This window comes from Balaenoptera physalus (genome assembly GCF_965194825.1).
Source record: "Balaenoptera physalus genome assembly, chromosome: 14".
In the NCBI taxonomy this organism is placed as follows: domain Eukaryota; kingdom Metazoa; phylum Chordata; class Mammalia; order Artiodactyla; family Balaenopteridae; genus Balaenoptera; species Balaenoptera physalus.
This window is the reverse complement of record NC_138893.1, coordinates 13,837,483-13,864,004: the sequence shown is the minus strand read 5'-3', so window position 1 is coordinate 13,864,004 and position 26,522 is coordinate 13,837,483. Positions and strand designations below refer to the sequence as shown.

At 45.9% G+C, this 26,522-nt stretch overlaps 1 protein-coding gene across 1 annotated transcript in view; it reads left to right on the top strand.

The window, feature by feature from the left end:
* The window catches only part of GNPAT (glyceronephosphate O-acyltransferase), a 30,819-nt gene extending 13,750 nt beyond the window's left edge, over positions 1–17,069 (top strand). Inside the window, exons 4-16 of the mRNA XM_082423005.1 lie at positions 1,667–1,796; positions 4,854–4,981; positions 5,675–5,750; positions 6,003–6,154; positions 6,302–6,432; positions 7,913–8,136; positions 11,443–11,685; positions 13,097–13,176; positions 14,039–14,179; positions 14,459–14,558; positions 14,643–14,736; positions 15,227–15,288; positions 16,762–17,069. Coding sequence (XP_082279131.1) covers positions 1,667–1,796; positions 4,854–4,981; positions 5,675–5,750; positions 6,003–6,154; positions 6,302–6,432; positions 7,913–8,136; positions 11,443–11,685; positions 13,097–13,176; positions 14,039–14,179; positions 14,459–14,558; positions 14,643–14,736; positions 15,227–15,288; positions 16,762–16,805 — 1,605 coding nt within the window. The 3' untranslated portion in view covers positions 16,806–17,069. The remainder of the gene's footprint in view (positions 1–1,666; positions 1,797–4,853; positions 4,982–5,674; positions 5,751–6,002; positions 6,155–6,301; positions 6,433–7,912; positions 8,137–11,442; positions 11,686–13,096; positions 13,177–14,038; positions 14,180–14,458; positions 14,559–14,642; positions 14,737–15,226; positions 15,289–16,761) is intronic.
* Positions 17,070–26,522: the final 9,453 nt, after the last annotated feature.

Below are 26,522 nucleotides of genomic sequence, written 5' to 3'. Positions count from 1 at the left end.
AGAAGTTCTGTATATTCTTCACCAAGATTCCCCTACAACATGTTCTTTTTCCTTTCCTCACACACGTTTCTGGTGTGTTTTCCCTATAAACAAGGACATTCTTTTACGGTGTAATTATCAAAATAAGCAAATTAACATTGACACAGTGCTGGTAGTACAGATCTTATTCATGTTTCACCAGCTGTCCCAGCTGTGTCCTGTCTAGACAAAAGAAAGTCCTGTGTCGTGTGTTACAGTCAGCTTCCGGATCTCTTTAGACTCTTTTAATCTAGAACAATTACTTAGTCTTTGTTTGTGTTTCATGATACTACTTTTGAAGACATCAGGCCAGTTATATTCTAGTGTCCCTAGATTTGGGTTTGGGATGTCTTCTCAATTAGGCTCAGGCCGTGTCCTTCTCAGTGTATCAGCCCAGAAGCACGTGGCCTCTGTCTGCCTGTTCCTGGTGATGTTCACGCTGGTCAGTTGGCTGCAGTGCTCTTTGCCACTGTAGAGTTACTCTTTGTCCCCCTGTAATTAATAAGTATCTTGGGACAAGAGACTTTAAGGATGCTTCGGTGTCCTGTTTTTCATCATACTTTCCTCCACTCGTTTTTACAGCCACTGATGTTTTTTGCTTGAATCAGTTATTACTCTTATGATTGCCAAATGGTGATTTTTCTAATTCTATCACTCCTGTCATTTAATTGTTTACTTTTTTCTGAAAGTAAGAGCTTTCCCTATGAAGATTATTTCTATTCATTTGTTTTTAATACCTTTTTTCTCTTACAAGGAAGCGCTTACCTTCACCGGCCTTCCTCCTCATGCCTTTTAATGCTTTGTTTTTATTCAGTCATTTACTTTGCCTCCAAGTATTTCTTCCTGCCATGACTAATTTCTAGATTGCTGACTTACCGTCTGCATCTCTGTCGGAGAACGTTTGCTACAGTGTTGGGAGCGGAGGATATTGCTGGCTACGTCTTAACTGATCGCAGACTACCTTGCCTCAGTGGGTTACGTATTTAGATTTCAGGAAGACAGACACACCTTGACACAGTGGGTATTTTTGGGGATTGACAGCCCGAGGAGTGGATCAGGGAGCTCGGATGCATTCCCTCCCTGCTACGAGGCACCCACTCTCCCTGGCAGTGAGCCCGGTGCGTAGATAGAGAAATACCAGTCCTTTCCTTGGTCCTAACAATTGGTAATTGTTTTTAATCTCCCTGAGAGGAGTTTTGTTTTCTCTTCCTACAAACTAGCAGTCAGTCTAGCGCAGTGGCTGACAGTTGACTTTTTAATTCAGACTGACAGATCCAGGCCTAGCTCCACCATGTGTTAGAGGCGTGGCCATGTCACAGATGAGGAAGCTGAGGCTTAGGCCTTATGTACAAACACGTGGCATTAAACAGCACCTGTAAAGTGCTTAGTCTGCTTCTCAACTAGTACGTGTTAGTGATCATCACCATCATTGTTATGATCCGTAAAATTTATCTTTTTGCTGTTCTTGAGTTATGGGAGATTATTTAACTAGAACTCTGAAATAAGTTCTGCGTACGTGGTAGGGAGACAGAAAAACATTACTCGTATTCCCTCTGTACATACGCACGTTCTTCCATTTTCTGATTTAAGATACGATTTTAATAATATGAAAGCTGAAATTATTCAAAGTGTAACATTTGTTTTAAAGCTACAGCGAGCCATCCAGGAGCATCCTGTTGTTCTGTTGCCCAGTCATCGAAGTTACATTGACTTTCTGATGCTGTCTTTTCTTTTATACAACTACGACTTACCTGTGCCGGTCATAGCAGCAGGAATGGGTATGCATTGGTTTTCTCCCTTTTTTTAATTATAAAAATTAAGGCATTCACGGGAATGATTTTAACAGTGCCGAGGTTATTTGAAGAAAATGATGAAAATAACCTCTCCCTTTTTTTTTTTTTTAATTAATTTATTTATTTTTGGCTGTGTTGGGTCTTCATTGCTGTGCGTGGGCTTTCTCTAGTTGCGGCGAGCGGGGACTACTCTTTGTTGCGGTGCGCGGGCTTCTCATGGCAGTGGCTTCTCTTGTTGCGGAGCACAGGCTCTAGGCACGTGAGCTTCAGTAGTTGTGGCTCACGGGCTCTAGAACTCAGGCTCAGTAGTTGTGGCTCACGGGCCTAGTTGCTCCGCAGCACGTGGGATATTCCCAGACCAGGCCTCCAACCCATGTCCCCTGCATTGGCAGGCGGATTCTTAACCACTGTGCCACCAGGGAAACCCTCTCCCTTCTTTCTACCAGTCCCAGTGTTTAATAGTTTGGATTCTGTCCTCTGCACTGTGCTTTACTGCGCCTACCCAGACGTCAGCAAGCATATATGCACATAGGGTTTTTGGTTCAGGTTGAAAAATGAGATTATACGACCTGGATGTATTACTTGCTGTTGTTATTTTTATTTGATAATATATCAGTGGCTATCTCTGTAGGTCAATAAATAGATCTAAATTCTTTTACCATGTTTTTCAATTGTGGTAAAATGCACAAAACATAAAATTTAACATCTTCATCATTTTTAAGTGCACATTCAGTAGCATTAAGTTCACATTGTTGTCCTGTCATCCATCCACAGAAGTCTTTTCACCTTGCACAACTGAAATTCTGTCTGCATTAAACACTTAACCCCCCATTCTGTTCTCCCTCCAGCCCCTGGCACCCAGCATTCGCCTTTCTATTTCTATGAATCTGTCGGCTCCAGATACGTCCTGTACATGGAGTCAAACAGGATTTGTCCTTCTGTTGCTGTCCTATTTCACTCAGCATAACGTCCTCAGGGTTCATCCGTATTGTAGTGTCTGTCAGAATTCTCCTTTTTTAAGACTGCATAATATTCCACTCTATGTATATACCATATTTTGTTTATGCATTGATCCGTCCCTGGACACTTGGGTTGCTTCCTCTTTTTGGCTCTTGTGATTAGTGCTGCAGTGAGCATAGGTGAACAAATACCTGTTTGAGTCTCTGCTTTCAATTCTTCCAGGTATACACCCAGAAGTAGAATTGCTGGGTTAGATGGTAATTTTATTTTTAATTTTTTGAGGAACTGCCATAGTGTTTTCCACAGTCACTGCACCATGTTACAATCACACCAACAGTGCACAAGGGTTCAGTTTCTCCACAACCTCACCAACACTTGTTATTTTCTGTTTTTTTAGGTTTTTTGTTTTTTTGTTTTTAATAACAGCCATCCTAATGGGTGTGAAGTGGTATCTCATCATGAGTTTGATTTGCATTTCCCTGGTGATTAGTGATGTTGAGCATCTTTTCATGTTCTTGTTGGCCGATTCTATATCTTCTTCAGAGGAGTATTCAAGTCCTTTTAGTTGTTTGTTTTCTTTGTTGTTTAATTGAAGGAGTTCTTTATATGTTCTGGATATTAACCCCTTATCAGATATGTGATTTGTAAATATTTTCTCCCATTTCACTCTGTTGATTGTATTGTTTGATGAGCAGAAGTTTTTAATTTTGGTGTACAGTCGGCCCTCTGTACCACGGGTTCCGCATCCATGGATTCAACCAACCATTGATCAAAAATATTCAGGAAAAAAAACTCCAGAAAGTTCCAAAAAGCAATACTTGAATTTGCCATTCACAGGAAACTATTTACACAGCAGTTACGTGGTATTTACAACTGTTTACGTAGTAATTGTATTAGGAATTATAAGTAATCTGGAGATGATTTAAAGTGTATGAGGACGTGCTAGGTGATATACAAATACTCTGCCCTTTTATATAAAGGACTTGAACATCCTCTTGTTTTGGTATCCGTGGAGAGTCCTGAAATTAATGCCCCACAGACTCCCCCCAACCCCAGGGACAGCTGTAGTCCAGTTTATCTGTTGTTTATCTTCTGTGCTTTTGGTGTCATATCCAAGAAATCATTGCGAAGTCCAATGTCATGAAGCTTTTCCCCTATATTTTCTTCTAAGAGTTTTATCGTCTTGGGTATTATATTTAGGTCCTTGATCCATTTTGAGTTAATCTTTGTATGTGGTGTGATTTTTTTTGGTAAGGCTCCAACTTCATGTCTAACATTTTCATTGCTATATAATATTCAGCAGTGTATATGTATCATAATGTGGTAGTTTTGCTGTTACAAACAAGTTTTCAATATATTTTCATATTAGTGCTTTTATTTCTGTAGGATTGATTCCAAAAAGTAGGATTGCTAAGGCAAATAAATTGTTTATCATCTCCCTTATAAGCTAGCCAGGAAAGCTGGGGTTCAAGCCTACACCTTTGCTAATAAACACAGTAAACAGTAAGGTAAAAACTGCCAGGACCTTAAGCACTTTGAAAGCATTTCCATCTATATAGACACGCGAGGAAGTTATTTGAAAATTAGGGAAAAATGAAAAGAACTGTTTTAAAACTGGTGGTAGAACTCTTTCTCTCATTCTGGACTTGCTTTTCTTTTTTAATCTGTACCACTAAAAGAAGATTGATAATTTTCACCTGATGGTTAAAAAGGAAAGGTGAGAGCTAGTTTGGCCTGACTGTCCAGAGCATGGAGGATATATGTTGGTCTGTCACTGAGGTCAGCAGCAGTGCTGACTAAGGAAATTGGCATAGTTAAGGCTGTCCCATTGCCTGCTGTTCCCCCATCTCTAGCTGGTCTGGTTGTAAATGCAGAGGTGCATGGGGAGTGGGGTGCACAAGGTAACCTCCCAGCCAGCACCTGCTGACAGAGTCCCTTCTTTCCTTAATTCCATTAGATGTTTCTTCTTAAGATTAGGAGTGTCTTACATACGTGAAATCTATCTTAATAGCATCTGAGTTGAGATATTTATAGAAAGCTTCAAGGTCTGCAAATAAACATTAACCATTGTTTCTTTCGTAGACTTCCTAGGAATGAAGATGGTTGGTGAGCTGCTGCGAATGTCGGGGGCATTTTTCATGCGGCGGACCTTTGGTGGCAATAAACTCTACTGGGCGGTGTTCTCCCAATATGTGAAAACTATGTTACGGGTAGGTGCAAATAATTACCGAGTACTTTCAAGCTGTATTTTCTTTTCACTGAAGTTTGCTCTAAGGTCTTATTTAAATTCGTGACTTCTTCTCTTTTTTTTTGTTTTTTTTGTTTTTTTTGTTTTAATAGACTTTTTTAATATAAATTTATTTATTTATTTATTTTTGGCTGCATTGGGTCTTCGTTGCTGCACACGGGCTTTCCTTTTAGTTGCAGCGAGCGGGGGCTACTCTTCGTTGCGGTGCGGTGGCTTCTCTCATCGCGGAACACGGGGCTCTAGGCGCGCGGGCTTCAGTAGTTGTGGCTCATGGGCTGTAGAGCACAGGCTCAGTAGTTAACGACACACGGGCTTAGTTGCTGCGCGGCATGTGGGATCTTCTCGGACCAGGGCTCGAACCTGTGTCCCCTGCATTGGCAGGCAGATTCTTATCCACTGTGCCACCAGGGAAGCCCTAAGTTCGTAACTTCTGAATGGACTGCTTAGCTGGTTTTTCCCCCTCGAGGAATGTGCATAACCTGCGCAATCTGTTTACTCTGTGTGACTCTCTTGTTTAAGTTTCACTGTGAGCAGTGTTTGCTCAGAGGGCTGGGGAGGGAACTCGGGAAAAGGAATCAAAAGGAGCATCTATCACTTTGAGAGTAGGCAATGGGTTTTGTGTTTTGTTTTGTTTGTTTGTGTTTTCTCTTTAAAGAATGGTTATGCTCCTGTTGAATTTTTCCTCGAAGGGACCAGAAGCCGCTCCGCCAAGACACTGACTCCAAAATTTGGTAGGTTCCTTACAGACTGAAGGGAAAACACAAACCCAGAGGCTTCAGGCGTGGTGTCATCGTAGCTGCTAAATAGAACTTGACACTTTTTTTGCAAGATGTTCTTTACTTCATAACTATAACTGTTTCTTTAAGTTCAACTGTTTCTATTTATGGGCTTGGTATATAATGTATACTTTTAGTATGTTCCTGCGGCCTTGTTTGCTTTCCTTTTCAATATGTTTGAACAATCATTTCTCCCGACGTTTACAGGTCTTCTGAATATTGTGATGGAACCGTTTTTTAAAAGAGAAGTTTTTGATACCTACCTTGTTCCAATCAGCATCAGTTACGACAGGATATTGGAAGAAACTCTGTATGCTTATGAGCTCCTAGGGGTTCCTAAGCCGAAAGAATCTACAACTGTATGTAAAGGGTAGCCAAGCTTGATTGTACTGGCATTTAAAGAAATTAAATTTCTTTCAATTTATATTTATTTATGATGTACTTTATACACCAACTGATTTCTGAATGTATTCCTGTTTTCTTTTCCCCTGTTGTGGTACTCTCAGGGATTGTTGAAAGCCAGGAAGATTCTCTCTGAAAAGTTTGGAAACATTCATGTGTACTTCGGAGACCCTGTGTCGCTTCGATCTCTGGCAGCTGGGAGGATGCGTCAGAGCCCATATAACTTGGTTCCAAGGTGCAAGGCCTGTGTTTTCATAACTGACATAGAAACAAGGATGAAAATCTGAAAGTGTAAACTGCGATTCTTGAGTTGACCACTTCTGGCACTGAAACTTGGTTATCTGAGATCACACCCCGGAGAAGCAGAAAGCTTCAATTAGTATGTTCGCCAGACACTTAACTGCAGGATATATACATTAAGCATGCAAAGCCAGACAATGCTCAAACAAACAAAACAAAACACAAAACCCATTGCCTACTCTCAAAGTAATAGATGCTTCTTTGGATTTCTTCTCTCCAAGCTCCCTTCCTAATACCCTACTGACTTAAAAGTGTGAAGAGATAAGCTGTTGTTAACAAGTGCATGTATGGGAATTGTCGAACACAATTCCTATTGGTAGGCCAGCCAAAGTGTGTACTAAGTATTGTTTTTGATCCTAGAAAGGATTGTTTGATAATAATGAATGGGAGTGAGTCCCTGTTCTCAGAAGGTTATAGTTTTGTGGGCAAGGAAAGGTGTTAGCTTCTTTCAGGGTGCAGGTACAGATACACATTTGGGTTTTCTTAATGTAGAGAAATACACCCGCAGGAGGAAAGGGGACAAACCGCCTGCCCAGCCAGGCTTCCATGACTGCAGCATCATAATTTATCTGTAGCGCCAGTGGCCCCACAGCGGCCGGCAGCCGCACTCGCAGCTTCGTCAGCTCTCAGAAGCAGACATTAGCTTTCTGCAGCCACAAGCTTTCACTTTGTCCATCTCAAATTGGCCAGTTGTATCCATTACCAGGGAGTCCCCATTGGCTACAGCTTTCACATTAAGCCACCTTATCATGTGGCTGCTGTTAGGTCCTACGCATACATCCTCGCTCCAGCCGGCTCTGGGTAGGTTCCGGATATCATCTGACTCAACACTGGGTGATCCACGCATGAGGAATCTGTCAGGCAAGGACCGAGGCAGTGCTTAGCAGGTGCCCTGAAGCTGCTCAGAAGGGCGGTGTAGCAGTACTCAGGCCAGCGGTTCAGCCTGTCAGTACAGGCACAAGCAGTTGCCATACATATCATGTCATCGCCTGTTAGGTGTGTTCTGCAAGAGACGTGTTCAAAGTACTGTGGATTCTCGGGAGACAGAGCAGCTCAGTCCACGGGAGGAGGCATCAGTTTTCACAGGAGAAGTGATGCAGCCACTTACAAAGCAGCAGCAAGTGTTTTTTGTCTGTTTATTTGTCTGTTTGTTTTGGCCTGGAACCAGGGATAATAGAACCAACCCTCTTACCTTGAGTATTCTTAAGCACCTCTCAAGAGCATAGTCCAGAGACGAATGGACAGATCCCACTCTAGTAAAGTGAAAGTATATTTTTGCAGCGTGACCTGAGAGAATTCAGTCGGCAGAAAGTATGAGAAACCTTCTAAAGGGTCTGTCTGCTCCCATTCCCTTCTCCACTCACATTGTCTAAGTAGCAGAACTGTAATTGGTTGTTCTGTCTTCTTGCTTTTAGATATATTCCTCAGAAACAGTCAGAGGACATGCATGCCTTTGTCACTGAAGTTGCCTATAGAATGCAGCTCCTGCAAATTCAAAACCTGGTTCTGAGCCCGTGGCCACTAATAGTTGCTGTTCTGCTTCAGAACCGGCCATCCATGGACTTCGATGCCCTGTTGGAAAAGACTTTATGGCTGAAAGGCTTAGCCCAGGCCTTCGGGGGTTTTCTCACTTGGCCTGGTATGTATGTGGGACATATGTGGTGAGAATGCTTGTTTTTTTATCTCTTAATTTGGAAACGTTGTAGCCTAGACGTGAAAAAAACCCATATAGGACTTTAAGCAAAGCATTGCTCAAAGAAAGAAAGCCTAATCTGTTTTTATCACTCTAGGACATTGAACGTAGCATATCAATTATTTGAGAATAACGGTTTACATGTCATTTCTCCCTATGAGGCTCTGAGTAGATAGAGGACCAGAATACCCGCCCTTGCTACCTGGCAGAGTGGAGACTAAACAATGACTCTATACTCCACATATTCTTCCCTCTACACCCGCCTCTTTCTTTTTTCTCTTTTAAACTTTTTTTTTTTAATTTTATTTATTTATTTTTTAATTTTTGGCTGCGTTGAGTCTTCGTTGCTGCGCGCGGGCTTTCTCTAGTTGAGGCGAGCGGGGGCTACTCTTCATTGCAGTGTGCGGGCTTCTCACTGCAGTGGCTTCTCTTGTTGCGGAGCACGGGCTCTAGGCACGCGGGCTTCAGTAGTTGTGGCACGCGGGCTCAGTAGTTGTGGCTCATGGGCTCTAGAGTGCAGGCTCAGTAGTTGTGGCGCACGGGCCTAGTCTCTCCGCAGCATGTGGGATCTTCCCGGACCACGGCTCGACCCCGTGTCCCCTGCATTGGCAGGTGGATTCTTAACCACTGCGACACCAGGGAAACCCCTACACCCACCTCTTTCTACCACATTATATTTGCAACCCATTTGCCTCACTGGATTGTAAGGATTAAAGGGCTGATCTTGGAGAACTGTATACAATTCTCTGATAATAACAACTTTGTAAAAACCTCATTGGAGTTATGAAGACTATGCTGGGAGTTTGGGATGTATATGACAATAGTTAGCTTAAGTTGTTTTCAATCTCTTTGACTACAATTGGAAATGCAGTCTTTTTAAGACCGGATAATTATTTATAGTCAAGTATTTACTGTCCACTCATTAAACCTATACTGAGTACCTAGTGCGTGCTGGGAACTACCAGGGGTACAAAGATGAACTAGATGCAACCCCATTCTGGAGGTTCTGCTGGTGTGTAGAAGACAGGGTGGGTAGTAATGTGTAAACTAGTAGAGAGGGCTGGGTGCCATAAAGACAGAGAGCTATGGACACGTTGCTGGGGCTTACTGAGACTGCTGCGTAGGAAAGGGCCCACGCGCAGGGAAGATTTCATAGAAGTTACTGAGCGCATCTTGGTGGGACGGTAGGAGCGCTTCAGGAAGACAGATGGCGAGGAGCGCTGTTAACGTAGGGATCAGGAAGCATGCGACGGCGGGTGTGACAGCACCGGGCATCCCTCGCCCTGCTGGCGGTTGGTAACATTAGAACACTGGCTCTGGGAAGGGAGTGATGGAGACGGAGATGTGGACAGAGGCTGGATCATAGAGGCCCGCTGCCTGGGGATCTGGACTGGAGTCTGTAGGTCACAGGACGCGGGCGTGGGTTTTAGGCAGGGAAGTGTGACGGATTGGCCTTTAGCAAGCAGCCTGGTGTCAGGTTTTGTGTTTTTTTTTTTATAAGGAGGTATGTTTTTGTTTTTTTAATTTATTTTGGCTGCACTGGGTCTTAGTTGCAGCACACAGGCTCTTAGTTGCAGCTCCCGTGCTCGGTAGTTGTGGCGCACGGGCTTAGTTGCCCCGTGGCATGCGGGATCTGGTTCCCCGACCGGGGATCAGACCCGGGGCCCCTGCATTGGGAGCGCAGAGTCTTACCCACTGGACCACCAGGGAGGTCCCCTGATGTCAGTTTTAAAGATGGACCACAGTGGGGAGAAACTGGAGGCAGGGAGACAAGCGAGAAGGTTGCCGTGCGTAGGTAAGAACTCAGGAAGCCGAGCCAGGCAGCGGCAGAGGGCGGTGTGGCTGAGAGAGGCTGGGAAGAATTGCCAACAGGAGTGCCGGCCAGTTGAGTGTTGGTCACCGGGAGGGAAGTAAAGATGAATCCGAATCCCAGTATTGTTAACAGTCTGATGGGAAACAAAGGACATGTCGACTGTACTACAAGGCAGAAAGTCGTGAAAGAGGAATGTTTGGCTCAGAAACGTGTGAAGGCAGAGGCACCTGTCTTTCTGAGGTGTTAGTTTTTCAAGAGGGGATAAATATGTGGCCAGTCCACAGCGAAAAGTACCTGTGCAGCTGCCACGACAACTCCAGTTGTTACAAAGTGAGAGCTGCTTGGTATCCAAGTACTGGAAATCATGTAGTTATCAAACACTATTCCTAATTTAGAACATGTCATGTGTATTCGGTTCCTTTTTGCTTTTTTACCCAGATTACCCCATATATTCTTAAGCATTCTATCTAGGCCTTTTTATGATATACATAGCATTATACTGTATGTGTAAGATAAATCATCTTGTATTATATATATGATATCATGTGCTGCACCCTTACCTTGAGCGGACTGAGACAAGGCAGATTAGTCCAAGCGAATGTGATCGAGTCCGAAAGGAAAAACCACACCTCCCACTTGTCCCTTGTGTGACACAGCAGCAGAGCCTGTCGCCCAGCTCCAGAAGTGTGCCTGCCTAGCACACCTGTCAGCCAGCTCTTTGGCTCAGGGGAACAATAAAAGTATTTCCCTTATCAAGAATGTTGTTAAATATCACCATCCCTTTATTATACTTATAATTCTAACTCCTTGGCTATCTCTAGGCCAGTGTAGTGTCAGGTGATGGCTTACCAGGAACTGTTATGAGCCTGCCTCTTTAGTTATCTTTGATGTAGGAAAACCAGAAAAATCTCCTCGGCATCCCTCTGTGCTCAGACCTGAAGCTAGGAGAGTGCTTCTCTGGGCTGCCCTTGGGTTTACCTGCAAAGTTGTAAAGCGATATTCTTGCCATCTCGGAATTGGTCTAAGCGAGGTGTGTGTATGTGTGTATGAAGCATGTCTTCTTGTGTTAGTATTCTTACATTCCCATATATGTGATTTTCTTGTCATGTAACTTGCAATTACAAAACCTTGGTTCCTGAGGAAGCGTTGGTTTTCAGAGTGGGAATTGATGTGCGTTTCAGAATGGCTGACAGATTTGGGGTAGATAAGAAAGCACGTTACATGTCCTCAGAGTCAGTTGACTTATGAAATAGTGCTTTTACAATATCCTTCACATATGGTATCATTACCTCAATTGGTGGAGCGTAAAACCCGTACGCGGCACTTGAGAATAAACGTGTCGGGTCACTAGCGTTGGTTCGTACTGGGCCTGAGACCCCCAGCAGCGACCATCCCGTTTCTTCGCCATTTGCCTGAATGGACTGTCTCTGTGCATGCAGACAGTGAGCTTGCTGAAGAAGTGGTCCAGTCCAGCCTTCTTCTGCACTCCAACGTCGTCAGCCTCGCCAAAGACCGGGTGACTCTGAAAGTGGACTCTGGAGACGCAGAAGTGGTCGACGGGCTTGTTTTCCAGCACATCACCCTCCTCATGTGCTCGGCTTACAGGAACCAGCTGCTCAACACTTTTGTCCGTCCTTCCTTAGTAGCTGTGGCATTGCAGATGACGCCTGGGTTCAGGAAAGGTAACTTGCGGGAAGGTGGTCTTGAATTTTTGAAGAGACCTGGCCGTTGAGTTCCATACAGAGAGCAACGTTTGAAGCCTTGTATTATAATGCTCTGCCACATGCCTGCAGCCCACACACCAGCAAGGGATGGGACCTCTAGTCAGAGCTCATTAGGATTTTTTCCCCTACATACCTGGCCGTAGAATTTGGGAATTGCAAGGGACCTAAGAAATCATCTCATCTCAACCTCTCCTTTTGTAAGTTAGGAAAATGAGGCCCAGCGATTCCTGGTCCCTTAAGGATCTGGGACTAGGGCCCAGCTCCCCATTTGCTGGTCGGATGCTCTTTTTCTGACGTCACTTCCCTCATCTGACAGAAGCAGCAGGGCGGGTAAACAGTCCAGCTCAGCACACGGTAGCATTCTGGCCGCACCGAGGAGTATAATAATGAGCATAACTGGTTTTCCGCAGAAACCTGTGGTCAAGGCCGGGCGTTTTCTGCCCGGGCTGCACCTCAGGGCTTTGGGAGGCTGACTCCCATCCCCAAAGGTTTCTGACGCAGCTGCTCTGGGGTGTGGGCCAGAAATCGATGCTTTTGTTTTTTGCTTTTCAAAGCTCTGTAGAGAATTACAAGGAAAAGCCAGAGTTGAGAAACACTGGGCTCAGCCACAGACCTTTAGCCTTGGAAGGAACCTCAGAGGTCCAGCGCTCATCCTCATTTTGTGAATGAGGAAACTGGGTCCCAGAGAGGTCAGACAACTTAGCTCAGGACACAGAAAGCTCAAAGCTTGATCTTAGTTCTGTCTGAGGCTTCTTACGTTGGGATTTGTCCACAACCGAGGGGCACATACGTGGTCTTCTAGAGTGTTTCAGTGTGAACACCCTGAAATTGGAGGCAACCGTTTGTGTCCATATGGATGTATATTTTTCTAATGAGAAAATTCACGTCAGAAAGATGGTCTATAGCCGACGGGCAGGGCAGACCTACACGCCCGAGGGTTAAGACAGTAGTCTCTATGATTGTGTGCCAGTGTGTCCTAGCACTAAGGGTACAGTAGAGACATCAGCAGATACGAGTGTGGAAGGGAATGAAGGAAGCCATTCCTTTCCTTCTCTGCTAGGGAACCACGTACGGGGGAAATGAAGTACCCTGGCTTCTGCGGAATGCGGCCTCTTGCTCGTTACCAGACTGACTGGTTAGAGACCTGGTTGTAATTCAGTCTCAACCATTGAAACTATGCTAGCCTGTAGTTTCTCTGTAGGTAAAATTTGGATTGGTTATAGCTTCCTTTGGGGGCCTGAATTCTTGTCCCTGGTATATGAATAATATGCCTTTAAAATACTGCATTTTGGAGTATCATGGACTTCTTGGTACTCCCTGAATGTTTAAAAAGCAGAGTTGTAATTTTATGTAATGAATTTATTTCCAGAGGATGTCTACAGTTGCTTTCGCTTCCTATGCAATGTTTTTTCAGATGAGTTCATCTTTCTTCCAGGAAATGCACTAAAGGTAAATCCTTACTGCCAAAGAGCAAGTGTGTTCGCGGTGTGAGTTCTGGAAATGTTAGGCTTGGATTCACGGGTGTGTCTTCCCTCCCTTCAAGGCTACGTGCAGCAGAACAAAAGAGAAACATGGACACTCACAGTTCAACAAACTGTTTTAATTCTTGGTCAGGTTTAATCAATAATTTAGGGATTATTTGGTGAGAGGAACCAAATCTTTGAGCCATTAGTGCAGCCACTGTAAATAAACCAACTCTGTTTTGTTAGAAAATTTAGCAACCAGCACACGTTTTCCAGCACCACTTGTTAGAATGAGTAGGGCCTTTTGCTTTGCGATTAGACAACAGTGGTCCTGCCTGGTGGTGTAGACAGCAGGTGAAGGATCGGGCTCCCAGAGCTGGACTTCCGGCTTGCTGGGCTGGGGGCAGTGCCAGCATGGACAGGTGGGTTAAGTGTCTGTCCGTTATGCTGAGGGCCGCAGGTTTGATTCAGTAGGAAATGAGGACAGCCGTTCTCAGCATAACATGATCCTCAGTACTTTTTGGACTTGCTGCGTGCACTTCCATCCAAGTGCAAGGAGTATGGCTTGTCAGTGCAAAGCGAGGGAAAATCTGTGGCCCAGGTGACGATTTCTGAGGCTCATCAGGTTTTCGGTGTTTGCTGTATTTGAGGTTGAGCATTGTGAGTGCTGGAACAGTGCTGCCCTGGCTCCTGTCTGACAGCCACAACAGTCCGGGAAGGCTTGCAGAATTAGCTGGTGTCTCCCTTGTTCGGAGGGCACAGGGCTGCACATGCTGAGCCCAGCAGTGGATCGCTGACCTGAGTTACAAATTAGAGGATGCATTCTGTCTTCTCCCCTCCCCTTGCAGGACTTTGAAGAAGGCTGTTACCTGCTTTGTAAAAGTGAGGCCGCGCAGGTGACGACAAGGGACATCCTAGTTACAGAAAAAGGAAATACTGTGTTAGAGTTTTTAATAGGACTCTTTAAACCTTTTGTGGAATCTTACCAGGTGTGTAAATCTTTCGCAAGTTCTCCTTCATCCTCCCATAGCAAATATAACTAAGACTTTCCTACCCTGTGCTTGTTTCTGGTCTGAAGAGCAAGTGTCTTCCCCAGGTGAAAGGTAGAACTTTTTTTGGCGGGGTTCGGGGGGGGGGGGGTCTTTATTCTGCTCTAATATAATGTATCATTCTGTTAAGAGGGGCAGTGTAAAATTATTTACTCTTCTCCTGTATTTGGCTGCTCTTTTTCACTTTCTGTTCCTCTCATCCTCCCTCTTAAAACTCAGATAATTTGCAAATACCTCTTGAACGAAGAAGAAGACTACTTCACTGAGAAACAGTACTTGGTGAAAGTTAGAAAATTCACAGGTCAGCTTCTCGATCAAGGTGAGTCACACCTCTGTGGGGGGTAACTTCTGTTAGTTGAGCACGGAAAGTAAGCCACTAACTCTCCCTTTCCCTCTCTCTTAGGTGCCTCACAGTGTTACGATGTATTATCCTCCGATGTACAAAAAAATGCCTTAGCAGCTTTTGTGAGGCTCGGTGTGGTGCAGAAGAAGAAGGTGTAAGTAACTGTGCACGACGCCCAGCGTGAGCTCAGGGGGCAGCGACAGCTCAGAACAGTTGAGCACCAAGTCGAGAGAGAGATGTGGAAATGCAGGATCTAGGAAACATTACATCATGCTTCACTTATCCATGTCCTGATTAGCTAAGTCACTCTGAGTTACCATGCGAATTTTATTGTGGGTGTGAATAAAAACCATATTGAAGCAAAGAAAGAAAGTGCTTTAGGCCAGCGTTTTAGCTTCGACCTAATATGGAAATTTATAGGTTAATTATAAGAAAAGTTGGGGGGCGGGGCATGTAGTGTTTGTGTGTGTGTGTGTGTGTGTGTGTATGTATGTATAATCTTACATATATATCCACACAACTTTCAACTATTTAAAACTAGCCCTGAGGAAGACTGTTTAAAAGTAGTCTTACTATATAAATAATGAATGTTGTCTTTTCCTCCTAGTTTATTCAATAAGAAAGCTTGTTACTTTTTCTCCTAGAAATAATGATTATATATTTACTGTGAATGAACCTGCCACAACAAAGTTAGAAGAAATGCTTGGTAAGTGCTGTTTAATAAAAATATGATGGGTTTGCACATTGCATTTATCAACATATAGTAAAACAAGAAAGTATGGCACTAAATACTTGATCAAAATGAACAGCAGTAGAGTTTTAGTATACGCAGAGAACTATTTCTATCATCTAGAATTTTCTCAAGGAAACTAAGGAGAAAACTAACAGAGAAGACACAACAGGCGTAAAATAGGCGGTCTTATACAGCATAAAAATGATCAGCTCCTAACATAACTAATCAGGGTCCAAGATCTAGACCCTTTACATCTAGCCCTGGTGAACATCAAGAAAATTCCTCTCGTTTGGTCCTTGGATTCATTTGCTCCCTCTCCACCCTCAGATCTCTTCTTTCCCGTGGGAGGGGTCGGGGTCAATATCCACATCATATGTAGACTCTGAACTTGAAATTGGGGGCTGATAGCACATCCTTGGGAGAATAATCCAATCCAGACTCTTCTGCAGGTCCTATCAGCTTATAAAGAAATAGTCCAGCCCCAAAAGGCGAGGCCATTTGTTTATGGTATACAGTAAGAGTCAAGACTTTTGATATAAACAGATTTGAAAGGTCAGAGGAGGTAGAGAACACTTCTCATAGGAATGATGGGGTGACTTTAGAAGGGGAGGGTGTTAGCTTTTGAAAAAAATAATTGTCTGCTGATTATATTGAAAAAGGACTAGCTCACTGAGTGGATATTCTTACAAGTAGTATTTTTGTACCTAATCGTAACTCAGTACACTTGTCAAACCTGTATAGAAGAGCTTTAGATAGATGTCTGTTGGGATTAGGGGAAAACCAGGGCAGGCATATGGTTAAAGGAGAGTCATTGAAGAAAAAAGTATAGAGGGCAAAGGTGTAGTTGACAGAGATAGGGAAGGTGAAAATACTAATTTCTTGTTGAAGAAAATACGTAGGTTGAAATCCCAGTCTTTTTTCTTTTTTTTGGCCGCGCCGCGACTTGCGAGATCTTAGCTCCTTGACCAGGGAATGAACCTGGGCCCTCGGCAGTGAAAGCGCGGAGTCCTAACCACTGGACCGCCAGGGAATTTCCCCCCAGTCTTCTATTTACAGTATGTCTGAACTTTCAGAATACGTAACCTTGAAACTCGATTTTGAATTTGGTGAGAGGGGCATAAAGCTAAAACAAACCCCGAAGCCCTCGTCGTGAGGACGACGGGATTGAGTTCTTCCTCTCGGAAGGCAGATATGTGAGTGTGAATGTACTAGACCATGCTAGACGTGAAGTTCAGGAAACATGGCTGTGGGGCTGGCCATGCCCATCGCCTCTGAGACACCGCTGCTTCTCCTGCGAAGGGCGCTGCTGTCTCCATTGGTGCTTTGTCAGTCTGTAAAACTCTGCACAAGTGTCATGTGTTTCTCTTTTGCCAGTGCCTAAACAGTTGTACAAGGAAGGTCAAACTCAATATCATTTCATGAGCCGTCTCTGTCTTTCTCCCTTAGGTGGTAAGACACCGGTAGGAAAACCGGCAACTGCAAAGCTTTAGTGATCGCCAAATGGTTACGGAAAAATTGGTCGTATAATTACTGTCATCCAAGGACTCGTATTACAACAAAGAGGGAAGCAAAGGAAGAGACCCATCTTCTCGTCCTTCATAAGGCGTCAAGAACGGCGGGCTCAGTAGAGAGGAAGAGTGACCAATTTAAGCAATCTGTGAAATCTCCACGATGGTTAAAAAGGCATTTGTGTCCAACTCCGTGTGTGTTTTAAAATAAAACAGGCTTTCGGAAACATGTTTGGAAAAACAAAACCCAGCTCCTATTTCACTAACACTTTTTAACTTATTACATGTATTAAACTGTTACATTGACTTCTGAATTAAAGTGCAGCATCGAGTCTAAAGGCTCTGGCCATCAAAAGAAAACTACTAGAAAGGGCATATCTTAGACTTCTCCTGGCTTTCTTTAATTAAAGTTGCCTCAAACAAGTGCACGTTTGACAGAGATCTGTAATATGGTAGCTAGCTTACAGTAAATTTTGCCACCTAAGGGCCTTAATCAATAAAACTGAATTAGAGAAAGTACATGGAACAAAGAGAAGTTAGGAGAAGTATCATAAATAGCCTTAACAATTCAAGGGAAGAAAAGTTTGAAATAAGGTGGGTGAACAGCAAAAAACTTGACAGCTAGCCACTACTGGAAGTGACATATAAGCTGAGAATTAGGGTGAGAGGAGCCAGTCCTCAAAGTGTGGGGTTGAGGTGACAGGAGGTACGGCGGGTGGGTGTGCAGAAAGGATAGTGATCGAAATGTCCTGGGATTGGTTCCAAAGGACCTGAAATGTGGCTGAAACAAGAGTCATGGGAAGTGAAATTTAAAAGAAAGGCAGGTGTATTCGTCTGCTTGGGCTGCCATATGAAATACTACAGAGTGAGCGGCTTAAACAGCAGAAATTTGTTTTCTCACAGTTCTGGAGGCCGAAAGTCCAAGACCAAGGTGCCAGCAAGGTAGGTTTCATTATGAAGCCTCTGTTCTGGGCTTGTAGGAGGCCACCGTCTTGCTGTGTGTTCACATTAACTCTTTGTGCACCCGGAGACAGAACAGTCTTCTCTGCTGTCTATTCTTAGAAGGGCAGTAACCCCGTCAGATGAGGGCCCCACCCCCATTGACCCCATCTAGCCCTAATTACTTCCCAAAGGCTCATCTCCAGATACTGTCACACTGGGGATTAGGGCTTCAATATCTGAACTTGGGGGCCACCATTGAGTCCATAGCAGCAGGGCTCAACATCTGTAGTGGCTTAGAGACTCTTGTAAAACATTTGAACAGGAATATAAGTGCCATGGGAAATGCTGAAAAGTTTCTCGACATGTGGTTGTAGGACTGTCTGTATGCAAATTCCTGGAATGTGCGTTTGTTCCCCAGAGGCCAAACTGTTTCTGCTGCACATTCGGATTGGAGAGCCATTGCTCTAGTCCGTGTGTGGGGGGCAGAGGGGCCCTCCGTGTGGCTCTGCTTGTTTGGGAAGCCAGAGAAGACTGGCGTGTGTTGAGGCTGCCTAAGAGCTGAGGAGTCAGTTGGGCTGTTCCTGGCTGAGGGCTGTATGGCATGCCAGCCAAACAGCACTGAGCTGCTGCCCTCCAGGGAGACCAGAGCAGTGGGGAGGCGGGGTCCTGGCCAATTCTAGCTGCGTAAGCATGCCTTACAAAGAATCCCTGTACACCCAGTTTGGTTACTTGTTTTCTTCTCATGCCATGAGTATATGTGTTGAAGACTAAGGTGACTTTTATCTACTTTGAGACCTGTTCATAATGCGTTTCAGGTTTGGGGACAAAGACCTTGGAGTTTTGGGTGCACGTGGCTCTAGACTTGTCTCCTGGCCAGCTCTGGCATCAGAACCACACAAGTAAGCAGACAGAGGAGAGGCAGGAAAACGGGGTGCAACCCAAACCAAATGAGGCCTTGCAGCAGAGGGAGACAGCTGTGGGAGGTGGCAGGGGCCACTTTTCCCCTCTCAGTCTCCTCAAACCCTCCCAAGTCACCCAAGTCAACCTAAAGTCTTAGTCAAAGAACAGCACGCTTCGTATGCCGACAGAGCTTCAAAGCGTGTATCCTGTACCCTGCCGCACACAAGCTCCTGCACACACCGCAGTTGCAAGCCACACTGCTGTTCCTAAGGCCTTCCCCTCCACACCCCCGCCCAATCTATAAATTCTGGAGCTGCCCCTGCTTTGAAGTAAGTAAAAAGACCCTTAGCATCTGGTTTTCCAGGACAGTCTCCCATCCAAACAGTATAATGTAGCAGCTAAGAATGCAAGGTCCAAAGCCCAACCGACTATGAAATCCAACTCTGCCGTACAGTAGCCCTGTGTTCACGTGTGATTTGCTTAAACTCTCAGAGCCTCAGTTTCCTTATCCATAAAATCGGGATGATGCTAATACCTCTTGAGTTGTGAGAAACGTGTGTCAGTAAAATGTTTGAAACAGTCCTTGGCAGTAAGTGTAACCTGTTATTACTGCTACTCCTGACGGGGACAAACCCTCCTTGGCTTCTCAGAGTAAATGAGATTGGGTGCTTCTGGAGTGGTCAGTATGGCCCTAGGCACTCGCATCCCTGACTTAGAGCAGGTCTCAGCCCAGCTGTTCAGCCCAACAGCATTATGGGGTGGTACGTTGCTCCATCTCTACCTCCTTCTCTCTCTCTCTCTCTCTCTCTCTCTCTCTCTCTCTCTCTCTCTCTCTCTCTCGCAGACACCTGCCATCTTCCAAGGTCAGCTGGGCCTTGGTGGAAATCACAGCTTTTCCCGACATCCCTTCTTCCTCCCACCAATAGAATGGAATCCTTCAACGTGGGGTAGAAAACAGATTTTGATGCCTTCTTTGACTTGTTCATATCTTTACTTCTTTTTTTTCCAGATTAAAGTTATCAACTCTGACAGAAGTGTGAATCCCCCTCAGTAGGTTCACACACATCATTTTTCTAGAGCCCACCCTGGCTGGGCTGGTTGCTTTCGAGGCCTGCTGTATAGCTGTCAACCTGGGGTTTCCCGTCACTGTGACCTTAACAGTTCCCTTCACTTTTCTGCATGGGATTCCCCTCCCTCTTGGATCCCATGTCTTTCTTTTAGTTTATTTGTTTATTAATGTTAGTGAAGCCCATGTTCCAGGGGTATGAGGGATTAATATTTTAGACTTCACCTGTTTAAAAATATCTTTTTTTCCACTCTCATCGTTGTCTGATGGCTTAGCTGGGTATAGAATTCTAGGTTAGAAGACTTCCCTGGTGGTGCAGTGGTTAAGAATCCACCTGCCAATGCAGGGGACACGCGTTTGAGCCCTGGTCCAGGAAGACCCCACATGCTGCAGAGCAACTAAGCCTGTGCACCACAACTACTGAGCCTGCGCTCTAGAGCCTGCGAGCCACAACTACTGAAGCCCGCGCGCCTAGAGCCTGTGCTCTGTAACAAGAGAAGCCACCGCAATGAGAAGCCCATGCACCGCAACGAAGAGTAGCCCCCGCTCGCCACAACTAGAGAAAGCCCGCGCGCAGCAACAAAGACCCAATGCAGCCAAAAAATAGGTAAAATTTTTTAAAGAAAGAAAGAAAGAAAATAGCATAGAATTCTAGGTTAGGAATAATTTTCCTTTAGAATTTTGAAAAGCATTTCTCCCTTGTCTTCTGGTTTCTAAAGTTGACTAGAACATTCTGATTCCTGAATGTAAACTGTTTGCTTTCTTAGAAAGTCTTTAGAATCTCAGTTCTGAAGTTGCAGGTGATGTGCTTTGTTCTCAGGGAGTTTTTGTGGCTTAAACAAATGTATCATTGTACTGTTTAGGAGGTCAGAAGTCTGGAAGGAATCTCAGCGGGCTGAAATCCAGGGGTCAGCAGGGCCACGCTCCTTCTGGGGGCTCTAGTGGGAATCTGTTCCCTCGCCTTCCCAGCTTCCAGAGGCGGCCCACACTCACTGGCTCCTGCTCCCTCAAAGCTGTGGTGTCAGGTTGTGTCCTCACACCGCGTCCTCCTGGTCCTCTCTTCTGTCTCCCTCTTCTCCACGTTTTTAAAAACTGGAGATATAATTGATGTAACATTATATTAGTTTCAGGTGTAAATATAATAATTTGGTATTTGTATACATTGAAAAATGATTGCCACAATAAGTCCAGTTATTACTCATCACCAAATATAGTTACAGAATTCTTTTTTTCCTGTGATGGGAACTTTTAAGACCTACTGTCTTAACAACTGTCAAATATGCAATACTGTATTATTAAGTAGCGTCACCAGCCTATACATGACACCCCCAGCACTTGCTCGGTTTATAACTGGAAGTTTGTGCCTTTTGACCCCAGACCCATGTCATCCACCTCCAAACCCCTGCCTCAGGCAGCCATCAGTCTGTTCTCTATATCCATGACCTCAGTTTTTTTCTTTTTTTTCTTTAGAGTAAGTGAGATCTTACGGTATTTATCTTTTCTCATCTGACTTATTTCACTTAGCATAATGCCCTCAATGTCCAACCATGCTGTCACAAATAGCAAGATTTCCTTCCTTTTCATGGCTGAGTAGTATTCCACTGTATATGTATACCACAATTTCTCTATCCATTCATTTATCAATGGACACATAGGTTGCTTTTATGTCTCAGCTATTAAGACCTGCTCTCTAGGGTCTACAGCACAAACTGTTTGGCTTCATCTCCTGCAGGTTAAGGCTCAGATCTCCTACTCAGTTACCACCAAACTGTTGGCTTTCTGTTTGCAAGCATTCAACCTGCAATCTTTCAGCCAGATTTCTCTTAGCTGCCTACTTCGGGAAAAAAAATGTTTGCGCATACATATTGAAAGCATACATATTACCTCTTTGTGAAAGAATGGCCCTTCTGAATTTTTTGTCATTTTAATTGTGACTTTTATTAGGTAATCTTCTGTAAAACCAGTTTGCCCTGTAGGGGGAAAGTTTCCATCACAGGCTACACCAGAAAGATTGGAGCCAGTCCAGAAGGGCCCTGGGCCACCAAGTACCTATTTATATTGATCTGCAAAGAGCTAGTGAACAGGTGTATCCCTGAGACCAAACCTTGCTGGCTTGGGAGGTTCACGAAGCTTGAAGTAGCATCTTCTGCTGCTTTGTGTGGACCAAACCAGATAGAGAGCTGCTCCCGGTAATCAGGAAACAAGAAACCTATTAGAAGTTACTGACTATGAAATAAGAGGGAGCTGAGAGGAAAGATTACAATTACCTCAGGGAAAAATATGGATTTGGGGTCCAGTAAAGTCTTAGCTGTTTCTATGTAGACTCAGGGCTTGAAACCTATGTTTTCTTCGGGAATTGAGCCCTTAAATACTGAGAACAAAAAGGAAACAATTCCACAAATAGCTAACATAAAAATGAACTTTTCTTAGAAAGTGTGATCCTGCCTCAGCTGCGTTAACTGGACGTGAAAAATGAGATTTTCTGGCTGCTTCAGTCTGACAAAGCAGAGACAAAGCAACTTGTCCAGCTTCCTCTTCCCATGGGAAACTCTCATAGGTAGGACGATTTATCAGTTTCTTCAGGCAAGCTTGGAGGTTAAAGCAGACCACATCCATATGGTCGTAATTAGCAGTATTTATGTGTTAGTTGCCTAAGAATCACCTGGAGAGCTGGCTTAACATACAGACTCTCAGGCCGCCCACCAGGGCGGGTTTGGCGTTCCAACCACAGCACGTACATCTGACGGCTCTAAGGAGGCATGCGTCTCGGTGGACGCTGGGCGGAAGCCAGTCGAGGTTCCCCAGGTGGCCAGTTCTCGGGTCATGATGAGCTTCCCCATGCAAGGAGGGGCAGGGCCAGGACTCACGATGTCTTAGCCAAACCAGGAAGGTAGCACCCTGCCAGCAGGCAGGGACAGCAACAGACGCGGATTTCCTATAAATAAAAATGATACTCTGGGGCTGCCCTCGTGGCGCAGCAGTTAAGAATCCGCCTGCCAATGCAGGGGACACGCGTTCGAGCCCTGGTCCGGGAAGATCCCACATGCCGCAGAGCAACAAAGTCCGTGCGCCACAACTACTGAGGCTGCGCTCTAGAGCCCGCGAGCCACAACTACTGAGCCTGCGTGCCACAACTGCTGAAGCCCGCGCGCCTAGAGCCCAAGCTCTGCAACAAAGAGAAGCCACCGCAATGAGAAGCCCACGCACCGCAACGAAGAGCAGCCCCTGCTCGCCACAACTAGAGAAAGCCCTTGTGCAGCAACGAAGACCCAACACAGCCATAAATAAATAAATAAATAAAATAAATAAAAATGATACTCTGAAACAGGAGCACTTATTAACTTAATTTTACTGGGCAAAGCAGTATCAACGTCTACATTTTTTCAATGACATTGTTTTTCTTTCTTATCTGTTCCCGATGCTTCTTTTGTGAGTTGGGACTAGACTCCTTGGGAAGTGCATCAAAGAGTGTGAAATTAGAAGACCTCAGTCCCGTTTCAGGGCAGGAGAGCTGTACCGTGTACGTTCCTCTGCAGGTTTCCAGCCGCCTGCACCAGTGCTGCACCCAGAGGAACCCTGGCGTGTGCTCTGCCGACTCGGTGGGGACAGGACCCGTCCACGCTGGACCGCTCAGTGCCCGGTCTCCGCTTGCCTCCCATCGCGGGTGTTCTGGGCACCCATTCAGGCTGCCGCCGCCTGCCCCTTAAAGACCAACGGTGATCGTAGCAGCTAACGTATATTAATCCCCTGCTGTGTGCCAGGCACCGTGCTAAATCCCTTACGTGTGTTGTGTCCGTTACTCCTGCAGACGGTATGCTGCTATCACTCCGCTGCGTGGCTGACCAAACAGGCTGAGGTTAAATCACTCACCCCAGTTCACACAGTGAGAAGCTCAAGGAACCAGATGTCAGTCAGGCGTTGTACCGTGGAGCTGGCCCTGAGAGCCGGCTGAGGACGAAAGCAGTGACGACTGCGAGGGGTCGGGGGCGGGGGGGGGGGAGGGAGAGGCTCCACGTGCGAGGAGAAAGCAGGGGAAAGAGCTCCCTCCTGGGGCAAAGGACCGCGTGGGCCCCGGGAAGGGAGCAGACGAGGAAGGGCAGCCAGGGCTGGAGCTGGGCTAAGGCCCCTCGGAGTCCTCCAGCCTCTTCCCCCAGGACCGGGAGAGGGTGGGGGGGGGCAGCGGGGGCAGCGGGGCCACAGCCCACCCCCGACCCCTGCTTCTTGGGGCCCAGAGGGCTGCGGGACAGAGCGCGCTCCAGGCGGCCCTGCCGGCTGCGCTCCTCCTGTCCGCGTGCCCGTGGGGCAGCCGTGCGGCCCGTTCCCAGCTGGACCGGGCGCCAACCCAGGCCCAAGCCTGCTGCTCGGGAGCCCTGCCACCCTGTACCCACCCCCCGATGCCTCAGCTTCCTCCTCTGTTCCATGAGCATGACAGGGTACCCATTTCACCCGGGGCGCATTAACCCACGGGGAGCCTCCAGTAAGGGTCAGATACCTGACCCCAGCAGGTCGTTGCTGGCCCTCGTCTGTGCTCACACGTGGGTGCTGCCCAGGCCGGGAGCCCCCCTCGTCCCCAGCTTGTCCTGTGGGCAGTGGCCCTCGCGGCCAGCAGAGCGCTCCCCAGGGATGCGGGTTACCCGGGATCCCTGTTGGTGGGACGCTCGTGGGATCTCCACTGGCTCATGCTGCCCTTGGCCTCAGAGGAGGAGATCACGCTCTTTAAGTGTCAAGTTCATGAACTGAAATCGAAGGTAATGTTCTGCTCAGAAAACTGAAGATTCCTTTAACCCATTGTGCTGTTTGTCAGGTGCAGCAACCTCTGAACCGAAGGGCTTGAGGTCAGGACGTGGGCGAGGCCTCGTTGGGCTGCTGTGTCCCTGCCAGGCCCCTCCGGGGTACAACCCGGGCCTGACTGCTTCTGCTTGGCCAGCGCTTACAGGGGGCCAGCTCCGCGCCAGGCACTGTCACGAGAGCCTGACGAATGTTAGCTCGTTTGATCCTCAGGACGACCGTGCGGTCGTGCCCGTTAAGATCATCCTCTCTTTATCCACGAGGAAAGCGAGCTGCACGGACCTGCCGTGACGTGATGACTTAAATCGTTTCCATTTGCTGTTTCCATTCCCCAAATGCTTTTCGTGAAACAACTAGGGGCTAACAGGACGATAACGTCCAATCTCAGGCCAGAGGCCAAAGGGATGGAGTTGCAGGAGCCCAGGCAACGGCCCAGAGCTGCTCAGGGCGGGACCTGGGGCAGCAAAACTGCTGGTCCAAGGGGTAGGGGTGGGTCACTTAAGATGCCCTGGGACCCAGCTAAGGACCGAATCGCCCTGGAGTGGAGACAGGTTCCCACGGGGAGGCTGCTAGGGCTTCCCGCTGGGACGGCAGCTTTACTATCGTTACCGAGACCCATCACCTCCTTCCTCTCTCTCTCTCTCGTTCTTTATTTAAAATCACCATCCTGGTGAGACCCAGTATATATATGTACTATATACACCTGTGGACGGATATTTCTCGATGTTTTCGTTTTTCTCCGTATTTTTTTTCTTTTCCTTTCTCACCGCTCACATCATCCAGTTTCATCCTCCTTGTCTTGGGGGAAGTCAGCAGCGGGGTGGAAGGCAAACACATCACCTGCAGAATGTCTCCCTCTTAGGCTTTTTGGCTTTTGTTTTCGCTGATTTAAACCCAAGGCAGAAAATAGGATTTTCAGGAAGAAGCAGGGCCCCAAGAAAGGAGTGGGAGGGAGAGATGCCTGCTTCCTGCCCACTGCCTCTCACCTCCAGCACCTGGCCCTGAAGTTCTTCAGAAAAGAAAGAAGGTCTTGGGGCCAGGCGAGTGGGGAGCGGTTTGTCCTGCGGGACTCCATCTACTGTTGAGTCCAGAAATCGACGCTGGGTGGGGGCGAGGGCGGCAGGTGGGGCAGGGTGGGGAGTGCCAGCATGGAGAACCCAGACCCTGGGGTGTGCCCGAGGGCCACCTTCATAGTGGCAGCAAGGAAACCACATATTCTTAATAGCCTCCGCGCGATAAAAGACACGCTCTAAAGGGGACAGTCAGACAAAAAGAGAGCTCAGGGAAAATAAACATGAAAACAGATAGGAAATGAAAAACTCAGTAGAAGGCTGGAAGATGAAGACATTTCTCACAAATTAGGGCAAAAAGAGAAAATAAAGACGAAAATTGGAAAATAATATTCTTTTCCTCTGAGGTTCTAATTATCCGCATTCCACATGTCACTGAGGCCCCTTCTAAAAGTTTCTTTGTGTTTTAGTCTGAGTATCTTTTTCTAACCTGCCTTCCAGGTCACTAATGCTGAATCTAATTTACCCTTCCTTTTTAATTTTTTTTTCCTGAAGTGGTCCATTTTAAAAGTCTTTATTGAATTTATTACTATACTGCTTCTATTTTATGTTTTGGTTTTTTGGCCGCGAGACATGTGGGCTCTTAGCTCCCCGTCCAGGGACCAAACCCACACCCCCTGCATTGGAAGGTGAAGTCTTAATCACTGGACTGCCAGGGAAGTCCCTGATTTACTCTTAAATCAATCTATTGAGTTCTCAATTTCAGTTGTTGAATTTTACAGCTCTGGGCTCTCCATTTCATTATTTTGTTTGTTGGCTTTTACTTTCCGGTTCTCTGAGAAACTCTCGATTTTGTTATTTATTCCTGAGAACATATTAAAGTCTGTGCCTGACAACTCTTTTATCTGGGTCCTCTGTTAGTCTGTTTCTATTATCTATTGTTTCTCCTGGGTTTTAATCAAATGGTCTCTTTCCCTCATAGACCTCATTATT